General features: G+C 48.2%; 1 protein-coding gene across 4 annotated transcripts in view; it reads left to right on the top strand.

Annotated features, from left to right (window-relative positions):
- The window catches only part of CCDC13 (coiled-coil domain containing 13), a 63,615-nt gene that overhangs the window by 32,772 nt on the left and 5,952 nt on the right, over positions 1 to 24,891 (top strand). For 2 of the 4 annotated variants that reach the window (XM_032264226.1, XM_032264225.1), the window contains exons 10-14: positions 316 to 522; positions 2,538 to 2,677; positions 3,151 to 3,234; positions 5,404 to 5,526; positions 24,042 to 24,196. In XM_032264226.1, the coding sequence (XP_032120117.1) occupies positions 316 to 522; positions 2,538 to 2,677; positions 3,151 to 3,234; positions 5,404 to 5,526; positions 24,042 to 24,196 (709 nt within the window). Of the gene's footprint in view, positions 1 to 315; positions 523 to 2,537; positions 2,678 to 3,150; positions 3,235 to 5,403; positions 5,527 to 23,348; positions 23,461 to 24,041; positions 24,197 to 24,891 lie in introns of all 4 variants that reach the window. The other 2 variants (XM_032264227.1, XM_032264228.1) reach the window with 2 other exon arrangements.

Genomic DNA, 24,891 nt, shown 5'->3' with positions numbered 1-24,891 from the left:
TGATCTGCTCCCCAATCCCCCTCAGGTGAGGACCCACCATCTGATCTGCTTTTTGTTGTCCCGGGAGCCCTTGGATCTCCTCCTTGGCTCCAAACTCAGAGAAGGAGGTTGAGGAGCGGAAAAGCACATGGTCCCCACCCGCCTGGCTTGACAGGCTCATGGCAGGCAAGGAAGGTGTTTATGCCTCTCAAGGGAGCAGGGTCCCACTGTTAGGTTCCCGCAGGCTGCTTTGGGGTGAGGGAGGCAGTCTGTCCTTGTCCTCCCCTGCCCAAGGGATGTGACTGACTCCACCTGCCCTCCTGCCTGGACCCCCAGGACCAGCTGAAGCAGCTGCAGGAGACCCTCGGCAGCCTGAGTCTGAAGGAGGAGAAGACGCGACTGTCCCAGCACCACATGGACCAGCGGCTGAACAGCGAGGCCCAGCGGAGCAGCAGCCTCGTGGCCCAGCTGCAGGCCATGGTGGCTGAGCGGGAGGCCAGAGTGCAGCAGCTGGAGATGGAGGTCGGGCAGCTCAGTGTGCAGGTGAGCAGGGCACGGGCACAGCCCCGACCGCCACCTCCCCCTTGATCGGGCGACTCGGTGTGCAGGTGAGCAGGGCACCGGTGCAGCCCCGACCGCCGCCTTTCCGCTTGCCTTGGCTCAGGCCGCGGTGCGTCATCCCCGGCTCCGCCTTGGACGCCTGCTTCTGTATAGCTCCCCAACGCACTTTGCACACAGACCTGATCGTGTCCTTGCTCTCCTTAAACTCTGTTCATGCCTTACTGTCACCACGACCTCACCTGGTCCTCACGGACCCAGGCACTTACCAGTTTACCCTCTCCCATCCCCAGCGGAGGCCTCGTCCTCAGGGTTCAAGACGTAGCAGCAGCCCCAGCAGCTGGGTAGGTGAAGGAAAGCGTCTTCTTTCAGCTTCCAGGCACCGTGTGACTAGCTCTTGCCGCCCCCCTCCCCACACTGTGGCTGCCCAGGCACCATTCAGCTCCTCACGCGTGACACGCGCCCCCTCCCTCTGCACAGCTGCCCCTCGGCCTTCAGGTCTTACCTAGCCGGGAGCTCCCAGGAAGCTCCGGGGCCCCTGTTCTGTGTTATGTGCCCTTCCAGGCACACTCCTGACTCCCTGCGCATCCCCAGCCAAACTTCTGTCACACTGTGTGGTCATTTTCCTGTCTTCTCCCTGCGCTGCCTGTGAGAGAGCGCAGGCCATGGTGCCTTGGCGCCTGAAACTGGACCTAGCCCGGAGTAGATGCTCAGTAAATGCTCGTGGAAGGCGTGAGCTTGTAAAGATACTTTGTCTTGGCAGGTGCCTCGAAGGCATGGCTTGGGGCTGCTAGGAGTCAGGCACCTTCACCTCCCTGTAGCTCCTCCCTGGGGCGGTGCTGGGACTGGGTGGCACCCTTAGGGAGGAGTTCCTGCTGGGCACACAGGTCTCCCAGTGACAAAGGAGCCTTGCAGCCTCTGGCCCACTGGGACATTGACGGGCCCAGCTACAGGCACGTTGCGAAGCAGCAAAGCAGCCCTGCCCTTTGTTTCTGGGGATCTGTGGTTTGTTCAGAGGCAAGAGCCCAAGAGCCCCTCAGCCCAGCCTCAGGCTGGCGTTGGCTGGCAGTGGTTTGCCCTGTAGCCTCTATCCCCACAGGCTCCCAGGACTGGCTATGACACAGAGTATGGCCAGGCCGAAGGGGAGCCTGGGGGCACGGGGAGGCAGTGAGTGGGGACGCGGCCTTGCAGTCCTCGCCCTGCTCCCCATCCTGGCTCACTGGGGTGGAAAGTCTGAAGGGATACACAGGAACATTCCAGCATCCTCACCTCACCACTTTCCCCAGGCACGCAGAAGACTGTTCCTACCTCCGAGGTCACCAGCTGAATGGGGCCAAGATTACCCACCAGACAAGTCGGCACATGTTTCGAGTTTTCTCAGAATGGGTGGGACTGGGGGACAAGCAGGTTGTTAGGGGCGCACACCAGCTGTCCACTCTGGCGGCCTGACTCCTGCTGGGGGTCCCCTAATGTTCCTGTCAGCCCAGCCCCCGCAGGTACCCAGAAGAGGAAGGGGTTGAGGGAGGGGTGGGGCCTGGTGGGCTCAGCCTCTACCCAAGGCTGCCCGCCCTCACAGAGGTCCCGCCAGCCTCTCTGGCCGCAGGTGTCTGGAAGGTCCAGGTGTCCAGCTGAGTAAGGCAGCTGGCCTCAAGTCACACCGGAGTTTGTCCACACGTGGGGGGAGCTGTGTGGGGAAGTGGGCCCACTCAGAGAGTCAGTCCCTAGCCGCCCGGCGTGCGAGGTCACAAACCTCCCTCTGGACCCGGAGTCTGGCCCGGTCACCGTCCTCACACCAGTAGCCTTCTTTCTGAAGAGAGGCATTATTAGACATCATTATCATGCAAGCAGGGTCCTCAGCAAACAGGCCTCGCCTTTCACTCCTGAAAAGATGCCTCTTTCATATCCTCTGAAAGCCCCGAAATGAAGCCGAGGTCCCCTCCTGCCTTCTCCAGGCCTCTGAGCCAAAGCCCTGAGGATGGAACCCACATCTGTTCCTACAGTATCTTCGGAATAATGGAGCGGGCGAGGGGCCCGGTGTCCCTGAGGTCAGCCCTGCCTGTACCCAGTTCCTGGAGGACCCAGACCTGGCCAAGCCCCCGACCTCGGCCAGTGACCGTGCTGGCAGGCTGGGGTCTTCTCGGTAAGAAAGCCGTGGGATGGAGGGGCTGGAAAGTGAATGTGAATCATTCAGAAGGAAGCTTGTTTTTTGCCACCTCTGATGGGAAGCCATGGGTGCAATTTTAAGATGACTTGCTATTGCTCTGCCAGCGCGTGAGCCTGTCTGTGGCCTCGGCGCTGCGTCTGCGGGAATGAACCCGTTAGGTCCAGAGCTTGTCACTTCGAGAGCAGGCCTGATGCAGCTCCCTGTGAGAGCCTCTCTGAGCGGGCCTCAACATTTTTCTGCCCCTGGGACCCTCAAGCAGACCTCTGATGGGCTGTGAAGGCTCTGGCGCCTCCTGTTCTGTCTCATTTTGAGCAAGCAGGAGCTCTGGAAAGAAGGGCCGCAAATGCACAGGACCCCTGGCGGCCCCATCTCTCCCTCACGGGCAGAGGTGAGGCCCAGCAGGGCCCCGGCTGCCTCCCAGGCTGACAGCCCCCTCTGCCTCCGCACAGCTCTGTGACCAGCCTGGGCCACACACTGGTGGAATCTGCTCTCACGAGGCCTTCCCTGCCCAGTCCCCACAGGACCTCGCCTAGGTATGGACCCCCGACCCCGGACCCTCACAGCATTTCCCATTCTGGATTGCTCAACCAGTATTCCCATCCCATTGAAAGGAGGGGAAACTGAGGCCAGGCAAAGCCCAGGGACTCTTCCAAGGTCACATAAGGACACGGAGGATCAGGGAAGTCTAGTGTTTTGTCCACGGTGATGGAGTCAGCAGCTTCAGAGCTGGGATCTGGCCTCTGACCCCCAGGCTAGGGTTCCTACCTGCTACCTGAGAATTAACGTGAGGAGCTTCCTGGGCCTGGCTTCTAGCACCTTCCCTCACCTTCTCTTGCTCATTGAGAATGAGCCTGTGAGGGAGAATTTCACATGCTATGGGTTCCCGCTGATATCCCCTGAGCTCTTGGGCCCCTCTTTGTTGATAGAATCAAGCCAGAGGGTGTGAATGAGCCCTTTGTTCCCCCTGCCAGCGGAGACAAAGGGCGGCATTGTCCTGCCTCTAAGCACTGTCGCAGCCCTGCCCACTGTCCGCTGGAGCTGGAGCCGTGCTCCTGCCGTCAGCGCTCCCCGCCCTGACCCTCAGCCAGGTCAGCTCAGGTTCCAGGCAAGGCCTCTGCGTGGCCCCAGCCCCTCATCTCTGTGGCTCCAGGAAACTGGTCCTTGTCTGGGCTGCTGTCCCTCAAAAGTGGGGGGAGGCATGCTGCTCACACTTGGCAGCACAGGGTCTGTGGGCCAAAGCTGCCTACCCGTCGGGCTGGGGTCACAGGGGCACTTCGGGAGAGTGGGCTGCCACCCAGCCGCCAGGCATGTGCCACGCTCCTGCGGGTGGGCGGCCTCGCCCCAGCACAGGGAGAACGGCAGGCTCGCCTCAGGTTTTAGTCACAGTTCTGGGGTCAGGAAGATGACCCGTTAGAGCCCCTCCGGGCCTGCGTGGCTGGGACCTCTGCACGGCACAGGGATACAGCAGCTGCTCTGCCCCGCAGCCGCCCAGGCAGCCGGTTCTCAGGCGTGTTTCCTCCATAGCACACAAACACTGACCCCAACCACACATGCGTGGGCCCTGCTCTTATGGAGCTCACAGTCCCCTCCCGCAGGTGACGGGCAGGAGTTCACAGGGCAGAGTGACCCCAGAGAATGTGAGGTGTGAACCACTCCCTTCCGGCGCCTCTGGTGGGGGAGGGCAGGGTGAAGAATCGGACATTGAGAATTGGGGAGCAATGGGGCTTTCCAGACTGCAGCGCGCACAGCCCCTGCGATCGGCAGGTCTGGTGTGGTTCTGATGCCGCAGGTCTGTGGCAGAGCCTGGGACTGCGTTTCTAACAAGCTGCTAGGTGACGCCAGAGCCCCCAATTCAGAGACCACTTGGAGTAGCAAGACCTTAGAGCATATCTGGGAGTCCCAGAGGGGCCTGCAGTTCTTGGAGCCCATCTCAACCACACCTACCCATGTTTGTGGGAGAACTGGGGCCAGGAGAGCGGAAGAGAGCTGCCCAGGACCACAGAGGAAGTCAGCCCTCAGGGTCATACGTGCCAGCCCGGTTCTCAGGACACTGCCCAGCTCTGCAGCTTCCCGAACCCGCATCACTAGAAAAGTGAGCTCAGAGTCTCACTAGGAAAAGTGGGGGCACAGCAGAGAGCAGCTTGGAACTCACCTGTGGGCTCTGGGGGGTTGAACTGGGGGGGGTAGAGTTACCTTCTGTCCCCAGCTCCAGCCAGCAGGTCAGGGCTGGTAGGCAGGCCCAGTGGTAAGAGGGAGGCAGGGGCGTGTTGGCTCACGCTGGAGAAAACTGAACAAGTCGCAGAGCCGGGTGCCCAGGCTGTGGGAGGGTGGGCTGGGCTTGGGGACCAAGCCAGAGGATGCAGGCGGGCTAGGGGAGACTGGCAGGGACACGGAGATGGGGCCCCCCAGGTCGGCAGGAGCCAGCTGCCGTAGCCTCCGACTAGTTCCAGGCCTCCGCAGGGCTGGGGTGGACTGTGTGGCTCTGGTAGAAGTCAGCTTCGAAGCCAGCGTGGGAGGCCTAGGGCCCTGAGCAGGACCAGGAGTGGTGGACAAAGCAGCCAGCAGGGAGGACCTAGGGGGCTGGGCTGCTTCCCTCGATCTGAGAACCCCTGAGTGTCCTCCTTTTTCCCACCAGCACAGGGGTAAGTGTTATTTGCAGTCCTCGGCTGACCTCTGCCCTCTGCCCTCCACCCTGGCCCCAGGTTCTCGGACTCCCCAGAACAAAAAGGCTGGCAGGCACGAGTGGCAGAGCTGAAGACCCTTTGGCAGGCTGCTGAGGTCGAGCGTGACCGGCTCGCCGAGTTTGTCACCGTCCTGCAGAAACGGTAATGTGTGGCACACGGGGGTCTCCCCCAGGGCCTGCAGGGGCGGGACTGGAGCCAGGCCTCATGCGTGACCAGGCTCCCTCACCTGAGAGGTTCAGGGCACTCCCAGCCACAAGTCATGTGCCCACCCAAAACGCCACCAGCCGGGGCCCTGTCATCACACTGTCGCCTTAGGAACAGCTGCATCCTGCATGCACCCAGTGGGGCTTTCCTGCGGCATGTGCGCGTTGCTGGGAGTCTTGGGGCAGAGACACTCAGGAGCAGATCAGCCCGATCAATCCATCAATAATTAAAACCTGTGATGAGCCTGGCGCTGTGCTTGCTGCTGCTGGGGGGTTCGGTGGGAAGAAAACATGAGCTAGACTGACATCTGGAATCGCAAAGAACACGAGAGCTGGGGAGGCCAGAGGCAAGCACGGGGCCCGGGGCGCCGGGCCAGGAGGGTGGCTTTCTCCGAAGCGTCGCTGACAGGCTTGCATTGAGATAAATCAGTGCTCATCGCTCAAATGATCCTTTTGGCAAGAATTGCAGGTGACCAGGCCAACACATGGCTCAGCCATGTGACCTCCACGCTGAAGAATACTCAGCACACCACTGAGTTTGCCCTGTCAGGCCATGTCATGTATCATCAGGCTCATTCTTTGATGATGGACAATGGAAAGCAATTCTGACTGAATTCAGCAACAGGCAGAGAGCAGGAGGGGAGCCCGGGCAGGCACAGGCGTCTTGGGCAGCAGGAAACCCCGGGCAGGTCCCTGGCCACTGAAACAACACGGCCAGATGGCTCTTAGCCCTTGTGCCCATGGGTTCTGGGAGAGAAGGCTGAACTGGCCAGTGCTGTGCCCGGGTCCACCCCACATGCGAGGGCACTCTGCCTGAAGTTCCTCTGGTGCCCACAGAATGCAGGAGGGGTAGTTTGCCAAAGCGATAAAGGGGGCCCTGATAGCAAAAGAAGGAGCTAAGGGTACAGGGAAGGACAAGGGATGCCTGCTACCTCCATAGGGAGGGGCAGCTTTGTTTTCACACAGTACATAGAGAAGATGTGAATTTCAGACATACTCAAATATATGAGAAAAGCAACATTAATTCTTTTTCTGTAATTGGTATGCAATGGATGGTACAAGTCTTTAGTCTCTCAAATGGTAGAAACATACTCATTGCAGGCTTTCTCATTTCTCTTGAGTCACATCTGAGTTTGGGGTGTGTGAGGAAGGTGACTCGGTTAGCTATTGCTGCGTAACAAACCATCCCAAACCTAGTGGCTTCAAACACATGGCTTGTGCTTTCCACGATGCTGTGGCTGGGCTGGTCATTCTGCTCCACATAATGGCAGCTGGGGTCACGCACTGCTCTCGTGCAGCTGGCACTTCAGGGGGTGCCTCGGCCCTCCCCCCTGTGGCTTCTGTCTCCATTCTGGCTCCATCTCATTTCCAGGGCCTCTCCACGCAGGGCTGGGATTGGGGGCGGGCAAGCAAGGCACCTGGGGAGTGAAATGTCACATACGTGCGGTTCTGTCTGCTGATATGCTGGCCCTTCTCGTGTCCTTGGGTCCCTCCTGCTCAGTGTCATTCTGGGGTGTCGGGGGCTCTGTGGGGCTGTGCTGGGCCCATGAGCCAACACCTGCTGCCTTTTTTCCTTGCGGTTATTGCTGATTCCCTGCGCCATAACAAGAAAAATTCCCTTAAATCTATTTGGTTTAAAACTAAATGTTTTAAACTAAAACCATTTAGTTATAACTAATTTGGTAAATTATCACAACTGATGATTGGCCAGTTAAACCAAATTAACTTAATCATTTTAAATTAAAACTAAATGTTTTAACTATCCCGAAGTCACAGGGCCTTCCTTTCTCAGAGAGCCTCAGTCTCTACTCCTTCGTAATCTGCAGTCTGTCCCCGTCTTGCATGGGGAGGTCTTTCTCTGCTTCTCTCTTACTCTGCCCTGCAGTTTCCAGCTGCCTCAGTTCCCCTCCCACCCAGTTCCCTAATCCCATGGGCCTGTCCCAGGAAGACTGCCCCCATCTCACACTGCCGTGGAAAGTGCCTCAGGCAGAAAGCCAGGCCCTCGGGCCAGCTCAGGTCCCTCCTCCCCTCGGGTCGTGTATCCAGTGTGTGTCGTCCTGTTGTCCAGCGTCTGAAAACAGGTTCTTTCCTACGCTTTATTCCCTTTCTGGTTATTGACAATCGGAGTTGCTAGTCCGGTCAGTCTGCCACGGGAAAAGTCACTAAATATGTCTCTTTTTAAAAAAACACGTAGCTGGCTTTGTTCTTTAATCTGGGAATTTCTGTGTTTGAACTGTATCGTTTAGCCCGTTTTCATTTTGGTAATATTTAATCACCATAGTTAATATTTTCTATTTGCCATGATTTTTCTTTGTTCCTTTTTTCTCCTTCTTCCATTGTATTGGACGGATGAAGCTTTGTTTCTCTTACTTCTTTACAAATTTGGAAGTTAGACATTCTATCTCTGTTCTTTTAGTGGTCATCCTTAGTTTTTTAACATAAAACTCCGCAATCTAGAGTTAGTGGGTTTTGCTACCATCACTTTAAGCAGAAGAATAACTGTGGAATGTTTTAACTCTGATTTCTCCGTTTGTCCTCTCGTGTCACTGTTTCCTAATATTTCTCTTGCATGTTCTTTTTTTAAACCCTGAAATTAAACCCTCCAATTTAAGTCTTGAATATTGAATAGTCAATATTCATTTCCTTTTGCCAACATATTTGAAAATGTCTTCACTCACTGTTGCCTCTTGTATCTCAGTCTTCCTTCTAGGTTTACTTTCCTTCTTGCTGAGATGCTCTTTAGTTCAGTGAGGCCACGTACATGGTAAACTCGCTGAGTATTTGTTTATTTTTATTTATTTGTTTGTTTGCTTGTTTGCTTTGTGCTCCAGTCTCTCTCTGTTACCAGGCCAGAGTGCAGTGGCGTGATCTCAGCTCACTGCAACCTCCGCCTCCCAGGTTCGAGTGATTCTCGTGCCTCAGCCTCCTGAGTAGCTAGGATTACAGGTGTGACCTACCATGCCCAGCTAATTTTTATATTTTTAGTAGAGATGGGGTTTGACCATATTGGCCAGGCTGGTCTCGAATTCCTGACCTCAGGTGATCTGCCTTCCTCAGCCTTCCAAAGTTCTGGGATTACAGGCATGAGCCACCGGGCCAGGCCTGAGAATTTAAAATAAATTTGGGCATGGAATTCTAAGTAGATGGGTATTTTTTCTCAGCACTTTGAGGCCGTCCCATTGTCTTTCATCATCTACTATTGCTAAAGAGAAATCTGCTGTCAGTTTTGTTGTTATTCGTTTACAGATTTGTCCTTTCTCTCCAGATGCTTTTTCAGATACTCTCTTTGTCCTTGACGCTTTGAAATTTCACTGTGATGTGTCTAGATGTGTGTGTATAGATAAATATATATATATATATGTAATACACATGTGTATATGTAATATGCCCATATATTTATATATGTGTAGATATATATTACATATATACATATATAACATAAATTTATATATATATATCACACACATATGTGTGTGACTTTACACATAGATAAATATATACATTTTACATATGCATGTAAATATGTGTGTATATTTTGTGTATATGTGTATATGTAAAGTACACATATGTAAATATATGCATCTATGTCATATGTGATTTTATCTACTCAGAAGTTAATGTTCTTTTTCAATCCACGAACTTTATATATTCCCAAGGACTGCTCCCCTTATCTATGAGGAATATGGTTTTGGCAGTTGAAAAGGAGGCTTTTTGCAAGAAGTAGGTATACTTAATGGCGGAAAAGCTAGTAAAACTTCCAGTAGCATAAGGCAGAGGTTTCAATGCCAACATGATGAAATATTTATGTATTTTTGAGCCTGAGTCTCTCTCTGTCACCCAGGCTGGAGCGCAGTGGCATGATCTTGGTTGACTGCACCCTCTGCCTCCCAGGTTCAAGTGATTCTTGTGCCTCAGCCTTTTACCCAGACTGGAGCTCAGTGGTGGGACCGGAGCTCACTGCAACCTCCATATTGCCTCTCCCCCATTCTCCCTATTCTTTCAATCTACAGTTCCTCGTCAATGTATGTTAGGTTTTCATATTCTTTCCTCCACAGCTCTTTACCTTTACTATTTTGGGCTAAATTCTAGGTGATTTCTTCAAATTGGTCTCGTAGATCGTTAAATATCTTCCGTTGTACTTCATGTACCATGAAACCTATTTTGATAACAGTATTTTTCGGCAAAACCTGTTCTCAGCCAGGCTTAGTGGCTCATGCCTGTAATCCTGGCAGCTTGGGAGGCCGAAGTGGGTAGATCAACTGAGGTCAGGAGCTTGAGACCAGCCTGGCCAACATGGTAAAATCCCATCTCTCATAAAAATACAAAAAAAATTAGCTGGGCGTGGTGGCTCACACCTGTAGTCCCAGCTACTCGGGAGGCTGAGGCAGGAAAATTGCTTGAACCCAGGAGGCAGAAGTTGCAGTGAGCAGAGATCATGCCATTGGCCTCCGGCCTGGGCAACAAGAAAGAAGCTGTCTTAAAAAAAGAAAACAAAAAAACCCCTTCTTTTCTCTTTCTTATAGCTTTTTTTTTTTTCCAACAAGATTTTTGCCTTTTTAATAATTTTGGACTTACTCCCTTTAGAGTTTTCTACCATCTTCACTACTTAGGGTCCTATGTAATGTCTGTCAGCTCTCCCCTTGTAGTAAATTATTTCCCTGTAGTTTGTATTTCTGTGATTTTATGAGCTTATCTTCAGTGGGGCTTTTTTTCTTGCAGGAGTTCTTAGGTTTTGCCGGTGTTTCTGTGACGCTCTCAGGGTTTCAGTGGCCTCTGATCTGTGCCTTATGCTCCTGTATCGGCGCTGATTTCCTTAGCACAGAGTGTGCCCTTGTGTTTCAGTTCCACATGATTGCTGCTTCCTCCCCTCTTCCCCATTCCTCAAGGCTTCCTTACTGCTTTCCTCAGCTTGTAGAGGGATATTATCTTCATCCTCTTTTTTTCTTTTTGAGACAAGGTCTCATGCTGTCACCCAGGCTGGAGTGCAGTGGTGCGATCATCTCAGCAGCCTCGACTTCCCAGGCTCCAGTGAGCCTCCCGGCGAGTGCCAACATGCCCGGCTAACTTTTGTATTTTTGGTAGAGATGAGGTTTTGCTCTGTTGCCCAGGCTGGTGTCCAACTCCTGGGCTCAAACAATCCTCCTGCCTCGGCCTCCCAAAGTGCTGGGATTGCAGGTGTGAGCCACCACGCCTGGCCTGTCACAAACAAGGCCACACTTTTGAGGCTTCCAGAAGTATACAGAGAACTCACTTGTGGCTCATTATATTATAGAAGTCCAAGCTTATGTCTTCTTCCCTCATGTTGGCATTGAAACCTCTGCCTTATGCTATTGGAAGTTTTAGTAGCTTTTCCATTATAAAGTATACCTACTTCTTGCAAAAAAGCCTCCTTTTCAACCACCAAATCCTCATTCCTCATATTAGATGAGAACGGTTGAAACTTCCATTCTTCTTTCCACATCCAATAATAGCATGTATATGCATATATATGTGTGTACATAGGGGTATGTATATTATATATAGTATACACATTATTTATAGACTCACACTAAATGCATCTTTACATTTTTATGGGAGTATGTCTGTATTACAAATTCCTGAAAATGAAATGGCTGACTCAAAGCATATGCACATTTAAAATGTTCACAAATAATACAAATTGCCCTTTTAAAATGAATCCACTTACATTCTTACCAATAATGTGAACTATTGATCCTTTCCCCACACCTCCACATTTACTAGGTTGTATTTATCTTTAACATTTTTGCCAAAGTAACAAAGGAACGCTAATGTCTCCTGTTGCTTTTATCTGCTTTGCTATGATCAAAAGTGAGGATAAGTGTATTTTTCACATAACTTTTACATGTTTTATTTTAACTGCCTATTCATGCCATTGCGTGTGTTTTAGAGTTGATTATATTTTTATTTGACTTATAAAAGAACATTTTATGTATTATATATGTGGTATTATGTATATCATGGGTAATATCATGTGTGTTTGTCTTCATGAAGGTTTTGCGTCATTGTGTTAAATTCATTCTTAGCATCTTAGGAGGGGAAACCTCCTTATTTGAGTATTTTTACCAGCATCCCCACAGTTACAGTCCCCATGAAAGCCAAATTTTTAACATCCAAACACTCATCATTTCACTATTTCACATTCTTCACTTCACACTGCCACTGGCTTACTTTGGTCAGACTCTTAAAATACAATGCAAATCGATTACGAAGCAAAAAGGCAAATCTTTCAAAATATTTGGAATTTCATGAGATCGATGCACATGAGGTTGGAGAAGTATTAGAATCCCGGTCAAAGACAAATGAGGATCTGACCGAGTTAGACCTATTAACAGCTGAAGCAAATCAGTGGGACCAGAGATTGGTCAAAAGAAAATAATCAAAATACCAAAGGATCCAAGAAGTCTTGAAGGCCGACAGACATCGATCGGCAGGAGCAGCAGCCTCAGGTCCCGAGAGGCAGAGGATGGAGAAGGAGCTGGTTGGTTCGTGTTTGCAGGAAAAGCTGTGGAGCCTGCTGGCAGATTGTAAGCTGAAGATGAGGGAGAAAGAGAAGGCAAGGGTGACCCCCGGGTGTCTGGGCTGAGCAGCTGCATGAGTGAGGATAACACTTACTGAGATACGGAAGGCACGCTATGGGGGAGAAGGAAAGAAATCAAGAGATTGCTTGTTCCTAAAATTTTGTGGGAATTCACAATGTGCTGTGCCATTTTGTATGATGTTTTGCTGTTGGTTTACTATTTCCCCCATTATAAATGGAGTTAAACAAAAGCATCCATTACTGAAATTCATAACGGAAAGGTGAAAGCCCCTCCCCACAGTCCAGTCCAAAGCTACTGCGTATTCCTGCATATTCAGTTCAGTGGCTGAATTACACTAACCTTATATTTGTTTGTTTTTAAATTTTTAATTTGTTATAAATTTTTAAATTAGATCATACATTATGCATAATCTTCTGCTACTTATTTTACTTAGTACACTGCATTCTCTTGTCAGTACCTATTCCTTTTATGGTTACAGAATATTTTATTGTACAAATCCACTGTGATTTATGTACCATCTTCTGTTGATGGGTTATTAGTTTTTGATTTTAAAATATTTAATTATGTTAAGATGTTTCCTTCTATTCTCATTTTACTTTGAGCTTTTAAACTCAGGAATAGCTACTGATTTTACCAATGCTGCTTGTATCTGTTGGAAGGATTACACGATTTTCTCCTTTGCCCTAATTCTGATGTTGACTCTTACAGCTCTGGAACTATGTTGTGTTACTCTCTTACAATACCACTGAATTTAATTTTCTTTCTTTTTTCCTCTATTTTTACTGTGGCAGGCAGAATTCTAACATTCCCACCCCCGATATACGTGCCTTATAAATTTCTCTTTCCTTGAGCGTGGGTAGAAACTGTGAATGTGGTAGGGTATTATTGCCACAGTTATGTTAACTTACATGGCAAAGGGGCTTTTTGCAGAGCTATTTAAGGTTACTCATCAGATGACTTTGAGTTTATCAAGCAGCAGACTCTGAGTGGACGTGACACGATCACATGAGTCCTTTTAGTCCGAGTCCAACTCCCAGAGACAGAGGAAGCCAGAGAGTGGAAGCAGCAGACATTTTCTTACTGGCCTTGAAGGCGTTCTCCTGCAAACTTACAGGAAAGGGGGTCTTGATCCAGACGGCAAGAGAAGGTTCTTGGATCTCACGCAATAAAGACAACAATAAAGGATTCAGGGCGAGTCTGCAGTCCAAAGCAAAAGCAAGCTTACTAAGAAAGTAAAGGAATGAAAGAATGGCTGCTCCACAGACAGAGCAGCCCCCAGGGCTGCTGATTGCCCATTTTTATGGTTATTTCTTGAGGATATGCTAAACAAGGGGTGGATTATTCATGCCTCCCCTCTGTAGGGGTCAGGTAACTTCCCGGTGTTGCCATGGCATTTACAAACTGTCATGGCGCTGGTCGGGGTGTAGCAGTGAGGATGACCAGAGGTCACTCTCGTGGCCATCTTGGTTTTGGCGGGTTTTGGCCAGCTTCTTTACCGCAACCTGTTTTATCTGCAGTTTATGACCTGGGTCTTGTGACTTCCCATTTCATCCTGTGACTTAGTAATGCCTTAACCATCTGGGAATGCAGCCCAGTAGGTTTCAGCCTCAGTTTACCCAGCTCCTCTTTAAGATGGAGTTGCTGTAGTTCAAACACCTCTGACATTTTCCCCCCTCCCCGTTATAGGAGAACCATTAATCCTAAGTGTTGCAGATGGACAAAGATCCATCTTCCATAACTTCTTCAGTCCGAATAGGAGCGATGATATTCCTCCCTAACCATTACGGTCTTTTGTGTTCAGGGCAGAGAAGAGCCCAGTCAGAAACCATCAGTAAGGTGAGGCCATTCAGAACTCTTCAGTCCGACAACAGGTGATACCTGGAAGATTAGAAAGTGTTCAATTTAAGAAAATGTTCAGTAAGCTTATTCTGCATTCCCACACAAGGAGTACAACAGCAGTATATTCCACAACAGTAAAACAAAATAAGTAAAATTATCCCAAGTGAACTAAATTAGAAGGCTTTCCATGAACTGGCCAACTGTTGGAACTAAGCTGATATGGGGTTGCTAGCCAATTCCAATACATGCCCAGAAGGAGAACACTGACCCAGATTTTCATATTACCCGTCCCTCATGTACCTTCTGAACAGCAGTCAGAGACCACTGGTTGGTTTACAGGAGTAAGCAGGATTAGCCTAAATTGCAGAAACAAACTTAAAAACAACTGATGAGACTACGATTTAAAGACAATACAATATAAATATAATAGTTCTCTCTCCAGTTCCCCATTTTTACTAAAAACAAATTATGGTAAGACTGATTTGCTTATTATACTTGGCCTGATTATTTGTTTTGTGTGTGTGTGTGTGTGTGTGTGTGTGTGTTTTGAGACAGAGTCTTGCTCTGTTGCCGAGGCTGGAGTGCAGTGGCACGATCTTGGCTCATTGCAGTCTCTGCCTCCTGGGTTCAAGCAATTCTCCTGCCTCAGCCTCCTGAGTAGCTGAGATTACAGGTACCTGCCACCACGCCTGGCTAATTTTTTTGTGTTTTTAGTAGAGGTGGGGTTTCATCATGTTGCCCAGGCTAGTCTTGAACTCCTGACCTCAAGTGACTTGCCCCTCTTGGCTTCCCAAAGTGCTGAGATTACAGGCCTGAGCCCCATGCCTGGCCATGGCCTGATTATTTGTATAAAGTGCAGCAAGAATAATTATTTTTCACATAGACTTTTAAAATTGGCTTTGATGGAACTCTGTTCCATAGAAGGAATCTTAGATAAGACTTTTTTAGAGCTGAGCCATGACATGGGTTTGTACTCTCAAATACTTGTGAGCTGGGTAAATTTCTCTCCTCCTGAGATCCCAAGATAACTTCAGGTCCCTGGACCTGTGAGAAAGTGATATTCCTTACTTACCACAGGTCAGAAACCCTGTACAGGGACTGTTGTAGACAAGGTTTGAGGCCAGTTGTCCAAGGGGCTTTTTATTGGCTCTCAAGTCAGATTTGATTCATGAAAGGAAAACCCATTATTCCAGTCAAAGTCTTGGTAAAACAACCAATTTCTCCAATTGTGTCCTGTTGCAAAAGAAAAAAGATTCTTATTGCACTTTTGCAAATAACTACATTGCCATAAGTTAAGAATACTCACTAATAGTTTTCAAATTATGGAGAAATCAGGTAGAAAGAAACAAATATGTTCCAAATTTTGTTCACAGGAGTATACCTTACTCAAATATTAAAAGCTATAAATAACTGCAAAGTTTCCTTGACTCTGAAAAACAAAGGATCAGCAATGTCTTAAGCAAAATTAAAAAGATTACTTTAGACTTCTTCAGTTTAGTTCATGCAGTTAACTTCTGTTTGATACTCATGAACATTTTAGCTCTCTATGAGTCCTGAAAGTTTTCTCCTCTATTCTAATGTTACAATTTCCAAAGTGATCAGAAATTTGCATTTAAGAATATCTGTCAAAGTCCTGCAGTTGATTATAAACTGCCTTCTGAAGAGGATTAAAACACGACAACAATTGTAGATGATCAAAGGTCTTAAGACAGCCACTATGGAAGCCACAATTGACTAGGAAATTTTGGTTACCTCTGTGACACACAATGAATTTTATGTAACAAGTATTAATAACCTACAGTAAGTCATATTAGAATTGTAGGAGTTTTAAAAATAATTTTGGAACATATACCAGTAACATATTTATACAAATATGGTCCAAAGAAAGCCAAACACTATTTCACATTTGACAATGCTTTCTGTGTTTTTATACCAAATAAGCCAAATGTTACTGTTGCATTAGTGCATTATTAATATCAAATCTAATTCTTGATAAAATTTAAAATAAATTTAATCTTAATTAAATTTAAATTTACAGATAAATTTAATCTTAATAAGTTTGACCATAAGGTAAGATTCTTATAAACTTTTTATAACCCTTTACAGATTTTTGTTAAAGAGATCATAAGCAGATTTTTGCTCTAAGAAAAACCTGTTGTGCTTTTATTCTAGTGTTTAATTTATGGAAAAACTGAATAATAATACCTCTTCAACTTTAGTCAATATGTTCACACACAGAATTTCTTTTACAACTAATTTTTCACGAACCTTCCACAACTTGCTTAAACTTTTAGCTTTATTCTAACTTAAAACAATCCTTAACCTTTAATCTAGGCAAGAAAAACCCACATTCTCGTGACTTCTTGTAATTTTTCACTAAAAACAAATTTAACTTTCTTTACACACCTTGCATGTAAAACTGTTTCTTCAGTAGTTGAAAACCTTGGTAAGTTTGGGATTTTAATTATGTACTAGGTATGGTGCCTAGGACAGTGCAGATAAGGTCTCTTTCCAGCCTCTAACTTCATGTGTCCCAGGCCTTGCCTAGCTGTAAAGCAGTTGAGTCATACAGTTAAGAGTTATAATGGCATTTTATGAGGCATTTAGGAGGCCTAACAACCTTCAAACTGTACAGCATTTCTTGCATAAATTCCCTTTTTTTAAGCAATCAGACATTTTACTTTAGGACAAGAATTTACCTTACAACACCCTTTCTGATAGGAAATCTCTTTTCTTTATAACCTTCTTTGCATAGTAAGGGGGCATGGCTAACTCCACATGTCTTATTCCAGGCCTTATCTAGAATCTAATGCTCCAAAGTGGGTAAATTGAACAATTTTCATTTTCAAAAGTTAAAGAAGCAGCTTATGACCTTAAAGCATTTAGTAAACTTAATATCTGACCTGCATAGTTTAGACCAAATGTTTACATTTTTGAAGATATTTTTATTTTAACAGTAATCTTTAAAACTCTCTTTATTTCCCAAAGATTGCTTAAGTCATATGAAGTAAAAGACATTATACTTTTTACTTTTCTGATAAAATATTTAAGCTCTTATTATTTTCAAACCAATTAGTTAAAGCTCTGTTATATGTAAACAACACACACGTAATACATATAAATACATAGAAGATAAAGGACTCGTTCACTAAGCTGGGAATTGAACCCTGAACCCAGGCTGCCATTGTGAAGAGAGAAAACGTGGCCATATGGTTATACGGGCAAGCTCCCAAGGATACACAGGACAAGAAGGAAACCTCATCCAGTTTTTTCAGGCACCTACAGCAAAGTTTATAACTGGCCAGTCTGCTGGGCCGAAGAATAGGCTTATGGGTGTCCTGAGCCTGAGTCCCACCCCAAGGCGCCCTTCTGCATGTCAGAACAGTACAGAAAACATACAAGGCACACCAAACTCGCTACCACTTAAGTCTAGCCTCACAGATCCTTTTTCCAGGTAATCAAAACTTTATAGGCGATAAACAGTGATTTTTACTATTCATGCAACCAGTCTGCACAGAGAGAGAAGGAGGAAAGCTTTGCTTGAGGCAGAGTAGGGAAGTGAGGCGCTCAGAGAGGCCAGAGAAAGATCCCCGTTGCAGTGACACTGAAAAGGCCCGGTGGCCACTTGTCAGTAGTGAAGGGATCTCTCCCAGCAGTCCCGCCAGCTCTCGACTTTCCCTTTTTAGGGAAGAAAAAGCTCCCCATGTCCCACAGTCCGATACGTGCCTAATGCTGTCACCCACAGCCATCAGCAAAGAGTGCAAGACAGATTAATCCAAAGAGAACAGCAGTTAACATCCCATAGTGCCAAACCCATTTTTAGCTGAAAGGGACTTTACTGAGAGGGGCCGCCAACCCCCTAGATCTTAGAAGGGACTTGAACCCTCCTAAATTGGGCCCCTAACGCACTGTGTCTTAGGAGAGACTCTACCTGCTGTCAGTTGAGTCTCTAACCCAATCCCATCCTTTACCCGGGTTTGTGCACCCCACTTACCCAAAGTCGTCCAATCAGTGGTGAAGTCTGCTTCCCTTGGCTTGGGGGGTTCTCCACAGTATCTTCCCTTCTGTGGTTCACCAGAAGGATGTTACTGGACCCACCACTTACCCAAAGTTAGACTTTGGGTCAGGGGTTTCCTCACTACAGTCACTTCTGTGGTCACCAGAAAGATGCTACAGGAAATGGTCCCAATCCAGACCCTAAGAGGGTTCCTGGATGTCGCGCAAGAAAGGATTCAGGGCGGGTCCACAGTGCAAAGCAAAAGCAAGCTTACTAAGAAATAAAGGAATGAAAGAATGGCTACCGCAGCCCTCCCCTCCCCTCCTCCCCCTGTCCACCCTCTCCCCTGAAAAAAAAAAAAAAAGAATGGCTACTCCATAGACAGAGCAGCCCCCAGGGCTGCTGGTTGCCCATTTTTATGGTTATTTCTTGATGATATGCTAAACAAGTGGTGGATTATTCATGCCTCCCCTCTGTAGGGTCAGGTAACTTCCTGACGTTGCCATGGCATCGGTAAGCTGTCATGGCGCTGGTGGGAGTGTCGCAGTGAGGATGACCCGAGGTCACTCTCGTGGCCGTCTTGGTTTTGGTGGGTTTTGGCCAGCTGCTTTACTGCAACCTGATTTATATCAGCAGGGTCTTTAGCTCATCCTGTGACTTAGAATGCCTTAACCATCTGCGAATTCGGCCCAGTGGGTTTCAGCCTCGGTTTATCCAGCTCCTCTTTAAGATGGAGTTGCTCTAGTTCAAATGCTTCTGACAAAACCACTGTGCTTTGGAGGGAACAGCATGGTGATGGGTGGTTGTGGTGTTACGTCAAAGCAACACAAAACGGATGAAAACACTCCCTTAGACACAGCTGGGCAGCATACCTGAACTCCAGAATAAGGAGAAAAATCTAGGAGCTCACAACCACCCAAGTCATTAGCCGGCAAAAACATGGAGACCCCAGTCAGCCTCCCCCTCTACGCCATACCGGGTAACTTCCTGACATTTCCGTGGCATCTGTATAGGGGACTGACTTCTGCCAACAGCCTGAATGAGGTAGAAAAGGATTCCATGCCTCAGAGGAGAGCATCTCCTTCTGTCACCTTGACTTCAGCCATGTAAGACCCTGAGCAGAGAAATTAGCTAAGCCAACCTTGGACTTCTAACCTACAGAAACTGTGAAATAATAAATCTGTGCAATATATGTATGTTTTAATTGTGGTAAACTATATACACCAAACATTTGTCATTTTAACCATTAAAAGCGTACAATTTGTGGCATTAATTACATTAGCAATACTATGTAACCATTATCACTGTTTCCAAACTTTTTCATAACCACAAAGAAAAACTCTGTTACTATTATGCAACAACTCCTCATACCCCACCGCACAAACCCAGCGTCTAGTCTAGTAACCTCTTTTTTCTTTCTTTTTTTTTTTTTTGAGATGGAGTCTTTCTCTGTTACCCAGGCTGGAGTGCAATGGCAGGATCTCAGCTCACTGCAACCTCTGCCTCCCGGATTCAAGCGATTCTCCTGTCTCAGCCTCCCAACTAGCTGGGAATACAGGCACCTGCCACCACACCCGGCTGTTTATTTTTAGTAGAGACAGGGTTTCACCATGTTGGCCAGGCTGGTCTTGAACTCCTGGCCTCAGGTGATCCACCCACCTTGTCCTCCCAAAGTGCTGGGATTACAGGCGTGAGCCACTGTGCCTAACCAGTAACCTCCCTTCTGTGAATTTGCCTGTTCTAGATGTTTTACATAAGTGGAGTCATACAGTATTACCCTTTTGAATCTGGCTTGTTGTGCTTGGCCCAACGTTTCCAAGGTTCATCCACATGGTAGCATGTCAGAACTTGGTTGCTTTTTATGGCCGGATAATATTTTGTTGCACGCATAGACCATTTGTTTCTTTCTCTCCGTTCATCTGTTGATGGACGACTGGGCTGTTTCCGCCTTCGTGGCTGGTATGAATAATGCAACAAGAATATTGTTGCACAAGTATCTGTTTGAGTCCCCATTTCCGATTCTGGAAGTGGAATGGTTTGATCCTATGGTAACTTTTCAGTTAGCTTTCTGAGCAACCTCCAAACTGTTGACCAGGAGTTCTAGTTTCTCCATGTCCTCACCAACACTTACTATTTTCCTCTTTTTCAATTGTAGCTGTCCTGCGAGGTTTCAAGTGATACCTCTTTGTGGTTTGGACTGGCATTTCCCTAATGGCTGATGATGTCAGGCGCCTGTTTATGTTCTTGTTGGCCATTTGCGTATCTTCCTTGGGGAAACACAAGTCTTTTGCCTGCTCTTTACTTGGGTTGTTTGTCCTGTTGTTGAGTGTAGGAGCTCTTTATGTTTTTTGGAGCCTCTGTTTGTGGTAACTTGTTGTGCGGCAGGATTAATACACTAACCCTATTATTAACTGTGAAATCAAGTTTCTTGTAAACTTACAGGAAGCTATCTGTTTTTTCTATATTGTGGAATTGCCAGAACAGCAAGAACAATTGGTTCCTTGGAGGTTAGAGAGAACTTTCTTGAGCACCTGGCTTGACCTGATTTTTTTTTTTTTGGAGGTAGATTTTTGACAGCGTTTTTTCAAATTTAGATTTTCTGTGTCTTCTTGAAGTAATGCTAGTGCACCTGTTGGTTACTTGCAGAATTAGACATAATGATGCTTATGCAGTGCCTTTACATAGTGCTTGGCACATGGAAAGCACTCAGAAGTGTTAGCTGTGCTGTTGTTATGAGATTTCTCTCCTTGTCCTGGAGTTCAGTTACCCAGCTGTGTCTAAGATGTGTCTTAGTCCAGTTTGTGTTGCTATAACAGAATACCACAGACTGAGTAATGTATAAAGACAAAAAATTTATTTCTCATAGCTCTGGAGGCTGGGAAGTCCAGTATCAAGCTGCCAGCATCTGACAGGGCCTTCTTACAGCATCCCGTGGTGAAAGGCAGAAGGGCAATGCTGGAAGTGAGGACAAAGTCGTCCTTTGTCAGAAACCCACTCTGGTGATAACGAGCCCCCTCCACTGCTGTCCGGTGGGACTGTCTGTGATGATGGAGTTGTTCAAAATCTGCACTGATCAATACGGTTGCCATTAGCCACATGTGGCTTTTAAGAACTTGAGTGACTAGTGTGACTGAGGAACTGAATTTTTAATTTTCATGAACTTTATTTTTTTGTTGCTGTTGAGACAGAGCCTCACTCTGCTGCCCAGGCTGGAGTGCAGTGGGCAGTGCCTTTACATAGTGCCTTTACATAGTACAATTTCGGCACACTTACTGCAACCTCCACCTCCCGGGCTCAAGTGATCCACCTACCTCAGCCTTCCAAGTAACTGGGACCACAAGCACGTGCCACCATGCCCGCATTATTTTTGTATTTTTTTTTTTGTAGAGATGGAGTTTTGCCACGTTGTCTAGACTGGTCTTGAACTCCTGGGCTCAAGTGATCCGCCTACCTGTGCCTCCAAAAGCACAGGCATGAACTATTCATGCATGACCTGAACTTTAATTTTTTTTTTTTTTTTTTTTGAGATGGAATTTTGCTCTTGTGGCCCAGGCCGGAGTGCAGTGGTGCGATCTCAACTCACTGCAACCTCCACCTCCCGGGTTCAAGCAATTCTCCTGCCTCAGCCTCCTGAGTAGCTGGGACTACAAGCATGTGCCATCATGCCTGGCTAATTCTTTTGTATTTTTAGTAGAGAGGGGGTTTCACCATGTTGGCCAGGCTGGTCTTGAGCTCCTTGTTGGGGTCACTACTTGTGAAGTCTCCTCACATGGGGCACCACTGTTGGGGTCACCACCTGCGGGGGTCTGTCCGGCAGACCCTGACTCAACGACAGATGAGTACACTAACACACAGATAACGATGCTTTTCCAGCTCTGCTGAGTGTCCGGGCCACTCACAGACTCTGTGGAGAGTGCTGTAAACAGTTGTGACTGCTGGTCCCAGGCAGCCCCTACTGCAGGCTTTTATTTAATGTATCAAAGGACAAGGGTCTTTGGATAAACACCACTAGAGGGTAATTAACTTCTGTGGACCCCCTGAGTAGAAGGCAGTTAAGCACCTGCAGTAAATCAAAGGTCAGTCTTAGGATCACATGAGTAAACAAGCTAGCTAGTTAAACTCCTCTATGCTCCTTTGTATTTGCACCCTAATCTCTCCGGCTCCTGCAGAGAGACACTGGCTGCCTTCAGCCAGATTTATTGCTGGAGCTTATGCAACCCCCCAGGCCTTCTAAGAGGCTTTGTGCTTATTATAACTAAAATTTTTCCCAGTAGCCTGACTGAATCCTCACACCCCTGACCTCAGGTGATCCTCCCACCCCAGCCTCCCAAAGTGCTGGGATTACAGGCATGAGCCACTGAGCCCAGCTCCTGAGCTGTAATTTTAGTAGCTATGTGTGGACACACAGCTGGCAGGCACTGTGTGGAGCTCTGTCATATTCTAGAACATTCTATAGTATGAATATGTTTCTGCTTATTTGTTTGTCCCGTTGATGGGCCTTTAGGTTGTTTTGAGTTTTTGCTTTTGCAAATAAAGTTTCAAGGAATATGCTTAAATACGTGTTAGCAGCGGTGTGCTGTGCTACTATACAGCTTTTTATTAGTGGTTGTGTACTGTTGAAAACTGTTGCCTTTCTGGTTTTTTGACCCTTCCCCAATGTGGAAAGATCACTTCCTCCAACGCTGTCAGTTTCAAGGCTGCCATTGTGGTTTGCAGGTGCGCACGCGACTGGGCTTGGGTTAGAGCTCAGGGAGTTCTGGCTTCCTCACGGAAACTTTGTATCACAGAGGTCCGCAGTGGCACACCTGGCCACGGGAAGGACCTGAGCCCGGGCCCCAGTGGGATTAAACAATCCACAATCCTGCACATGCAGTAGCCACAGAGCGAGGTCTTCAAGGCCTGCGCATGTGTGACGGGCATGTAGAAAACAGCACACTAAGCTTGAGGTAACCCAACTCCAAGAAAGGCAAACAATCAAGTGAGAAAGGAAATGTGACCATCCGTACACGCTGCGTCATGGCTCTAACTGTCCCAGTGTACCGCGGTGGCAGGCAGGCAGGCATCAGGTGTCTGTGCCCTTCACTCCCTGCTGTTATGCCTGTGGGTGCTTGACGTTACGTGGCAAAAGAGATTTTGCAGATATAATTATTGTTATGGACCCTAAAATGGGGAGATTATCCTGGATTATCTGGTGGGCTCAATCTAATCTTTTGAGTCCTTAAAAGCAGAGAAGTATCTCCATCTGGGTTATTCTGAGAGATGCTGTAGAGGAAGTCAGAGGGGCACAGAGACTCAACGCGTGAGAAGCGTATCCAGCTGGCTTTGGAGGTGGTGGGGCAAGGTGGCTCCTGGAAGCTGAAACAGCCCACAGAAAACAGGGACCTCGGCCCTCCAGCTCCCAGGAACTGGAATCTCTCAACACTCGGAACGGGCCTGCAAGTGGATTTTCCCCCGGAACCTCCGGAGAAGAGCCCAGGTCAGCCCACCCCTTGGTTTTGGCCTGTGAAACCTGCTGAGCCTGCCATTCTTCCGGCTTACAGAGCTGTGAGATTATAGATTTGTGTTGTTTTAAGCTGCTGAATTCGTGGTGATTTTTTACAGCTGTGATGGAAAACTGATACACCACCTAATATCAGTTTATCCAAAAGCGCGTAGAGGTGATTCTGTTTGGTGGGGGTGAGCACTGAAATAAAACTGAATTCTCACGTTGCATGACAGGAAATCAAAAGATTATATTTAAACCTTTTAAAAATAGCAACATAAGCGTCTATAAAAATATGGCAGTAAACATTAAAAGAAACAGCGAGAAGTATTATAAGTGACTGTGTTTAGAGAGCAGGACTTGGGAACGATGGGGCCTGGACCGGTAGTTTTCAGCTGTGACCTTGGAGAGAACCACATGACGTTTAAATGCACATTCCTGTGCCACTGCAATGAAAATGAAGGGGCCCCACCTCTCCATGTCAGATGCGCCCATCTCTCTCAGGGCCTGAGCAGGTGCGGTGGGGGCTGCCCCTGCCTGCCAGGGCGTGCGGCACCCTCCTCTATACTCCCCAGGGTGGACGAGAGTGGCGGCAAGCTCCTGGAGTCGGAGAGGAAGCTGCAGGAGGAGCGGCACCGCACTGTGCTGCTGGAGCAGCGGCTGGAGAAGACGCGCCTGGAGCCAGGGAGGGCGTCAGCCTCCCAGAGAGCAGCCCCCAGGACCAAAACAGGTAGGGGCCAGGGCAGGAGGCCCCGTGCAGGGGCCGGGCCAGCCCGTCAGCAAGTGTGTGGGAGGCAGAGCCTCCGTCAGGGTGGAGCTCTGCCTGTCCCCGCTGCAGGGGTCCTCTTCCCTAGGCCTCCCGGTCAGAAGCAGGAGCCCCAGAGCTCCACTGGCCCATATGGCCTTGGCCCGGCCACCTGGAAGCTCTCAGCATGAGGTGGCAGTGCCGGTGTCCCCAGCCACCGCCACCCCAGCCCTCAAAGCTCTGTCCTGAGCTGACTTCATTCAAAGTGGCCATGGGCAAAGCTGGTATGCTGGGGAGGCCCATGCAGCAGCGGCTGAAGCAGGATAGGAGTCCCTTTCTGCCTCCTGCAGCGGCCCCGCTGACAGAAGCAGGAAGTAGCCTCACCAGAAGTCTGGGGACCCGAGCTCCCTGTTTTGTGGCCCCACTGTCCTCAGCATGCAGCTTCTGTCTCCTGGCCTACAGAGACTGCTGCAGCTTTCCCAGCAGCAGCAGGAAGGGGAGGAAGGAGACAGACCGTCCTTACCGTTCAAGGTCGCATGTGCCACTTCTGCTCTCATTCCACCGGCCAGATCCTGGACAGCTGGGCATAGCCGGGGCAGAAGGGCGCTAGGAAATGCTGTCCAGATCCTAGACAGCTGGGCATAGCCAGGGGCAGAGGGGTGCTAGGAAATGCCATCCAG

The sequence above is a fragment of the Sapajus apella genome, unplaced genomic scaffold, assembly GCF_009761245.1.
Source record: "Sapajus apella isolate SASKATOON/1434 unplaced genomic scaffold, GSC_monkey_1.0 scaffold143, whole genome shotgun sequence".
Lineage (NCBI taxonomy): Eukaryota > Metazoa > Chordata > Mammalia > Primates > Cebidae > Sapajus > Sapajus apella.
Note: the sequence above shows the minus strand (reverse complement) of the source record. Positions and strands in the feature narration are given on the sequence as shown.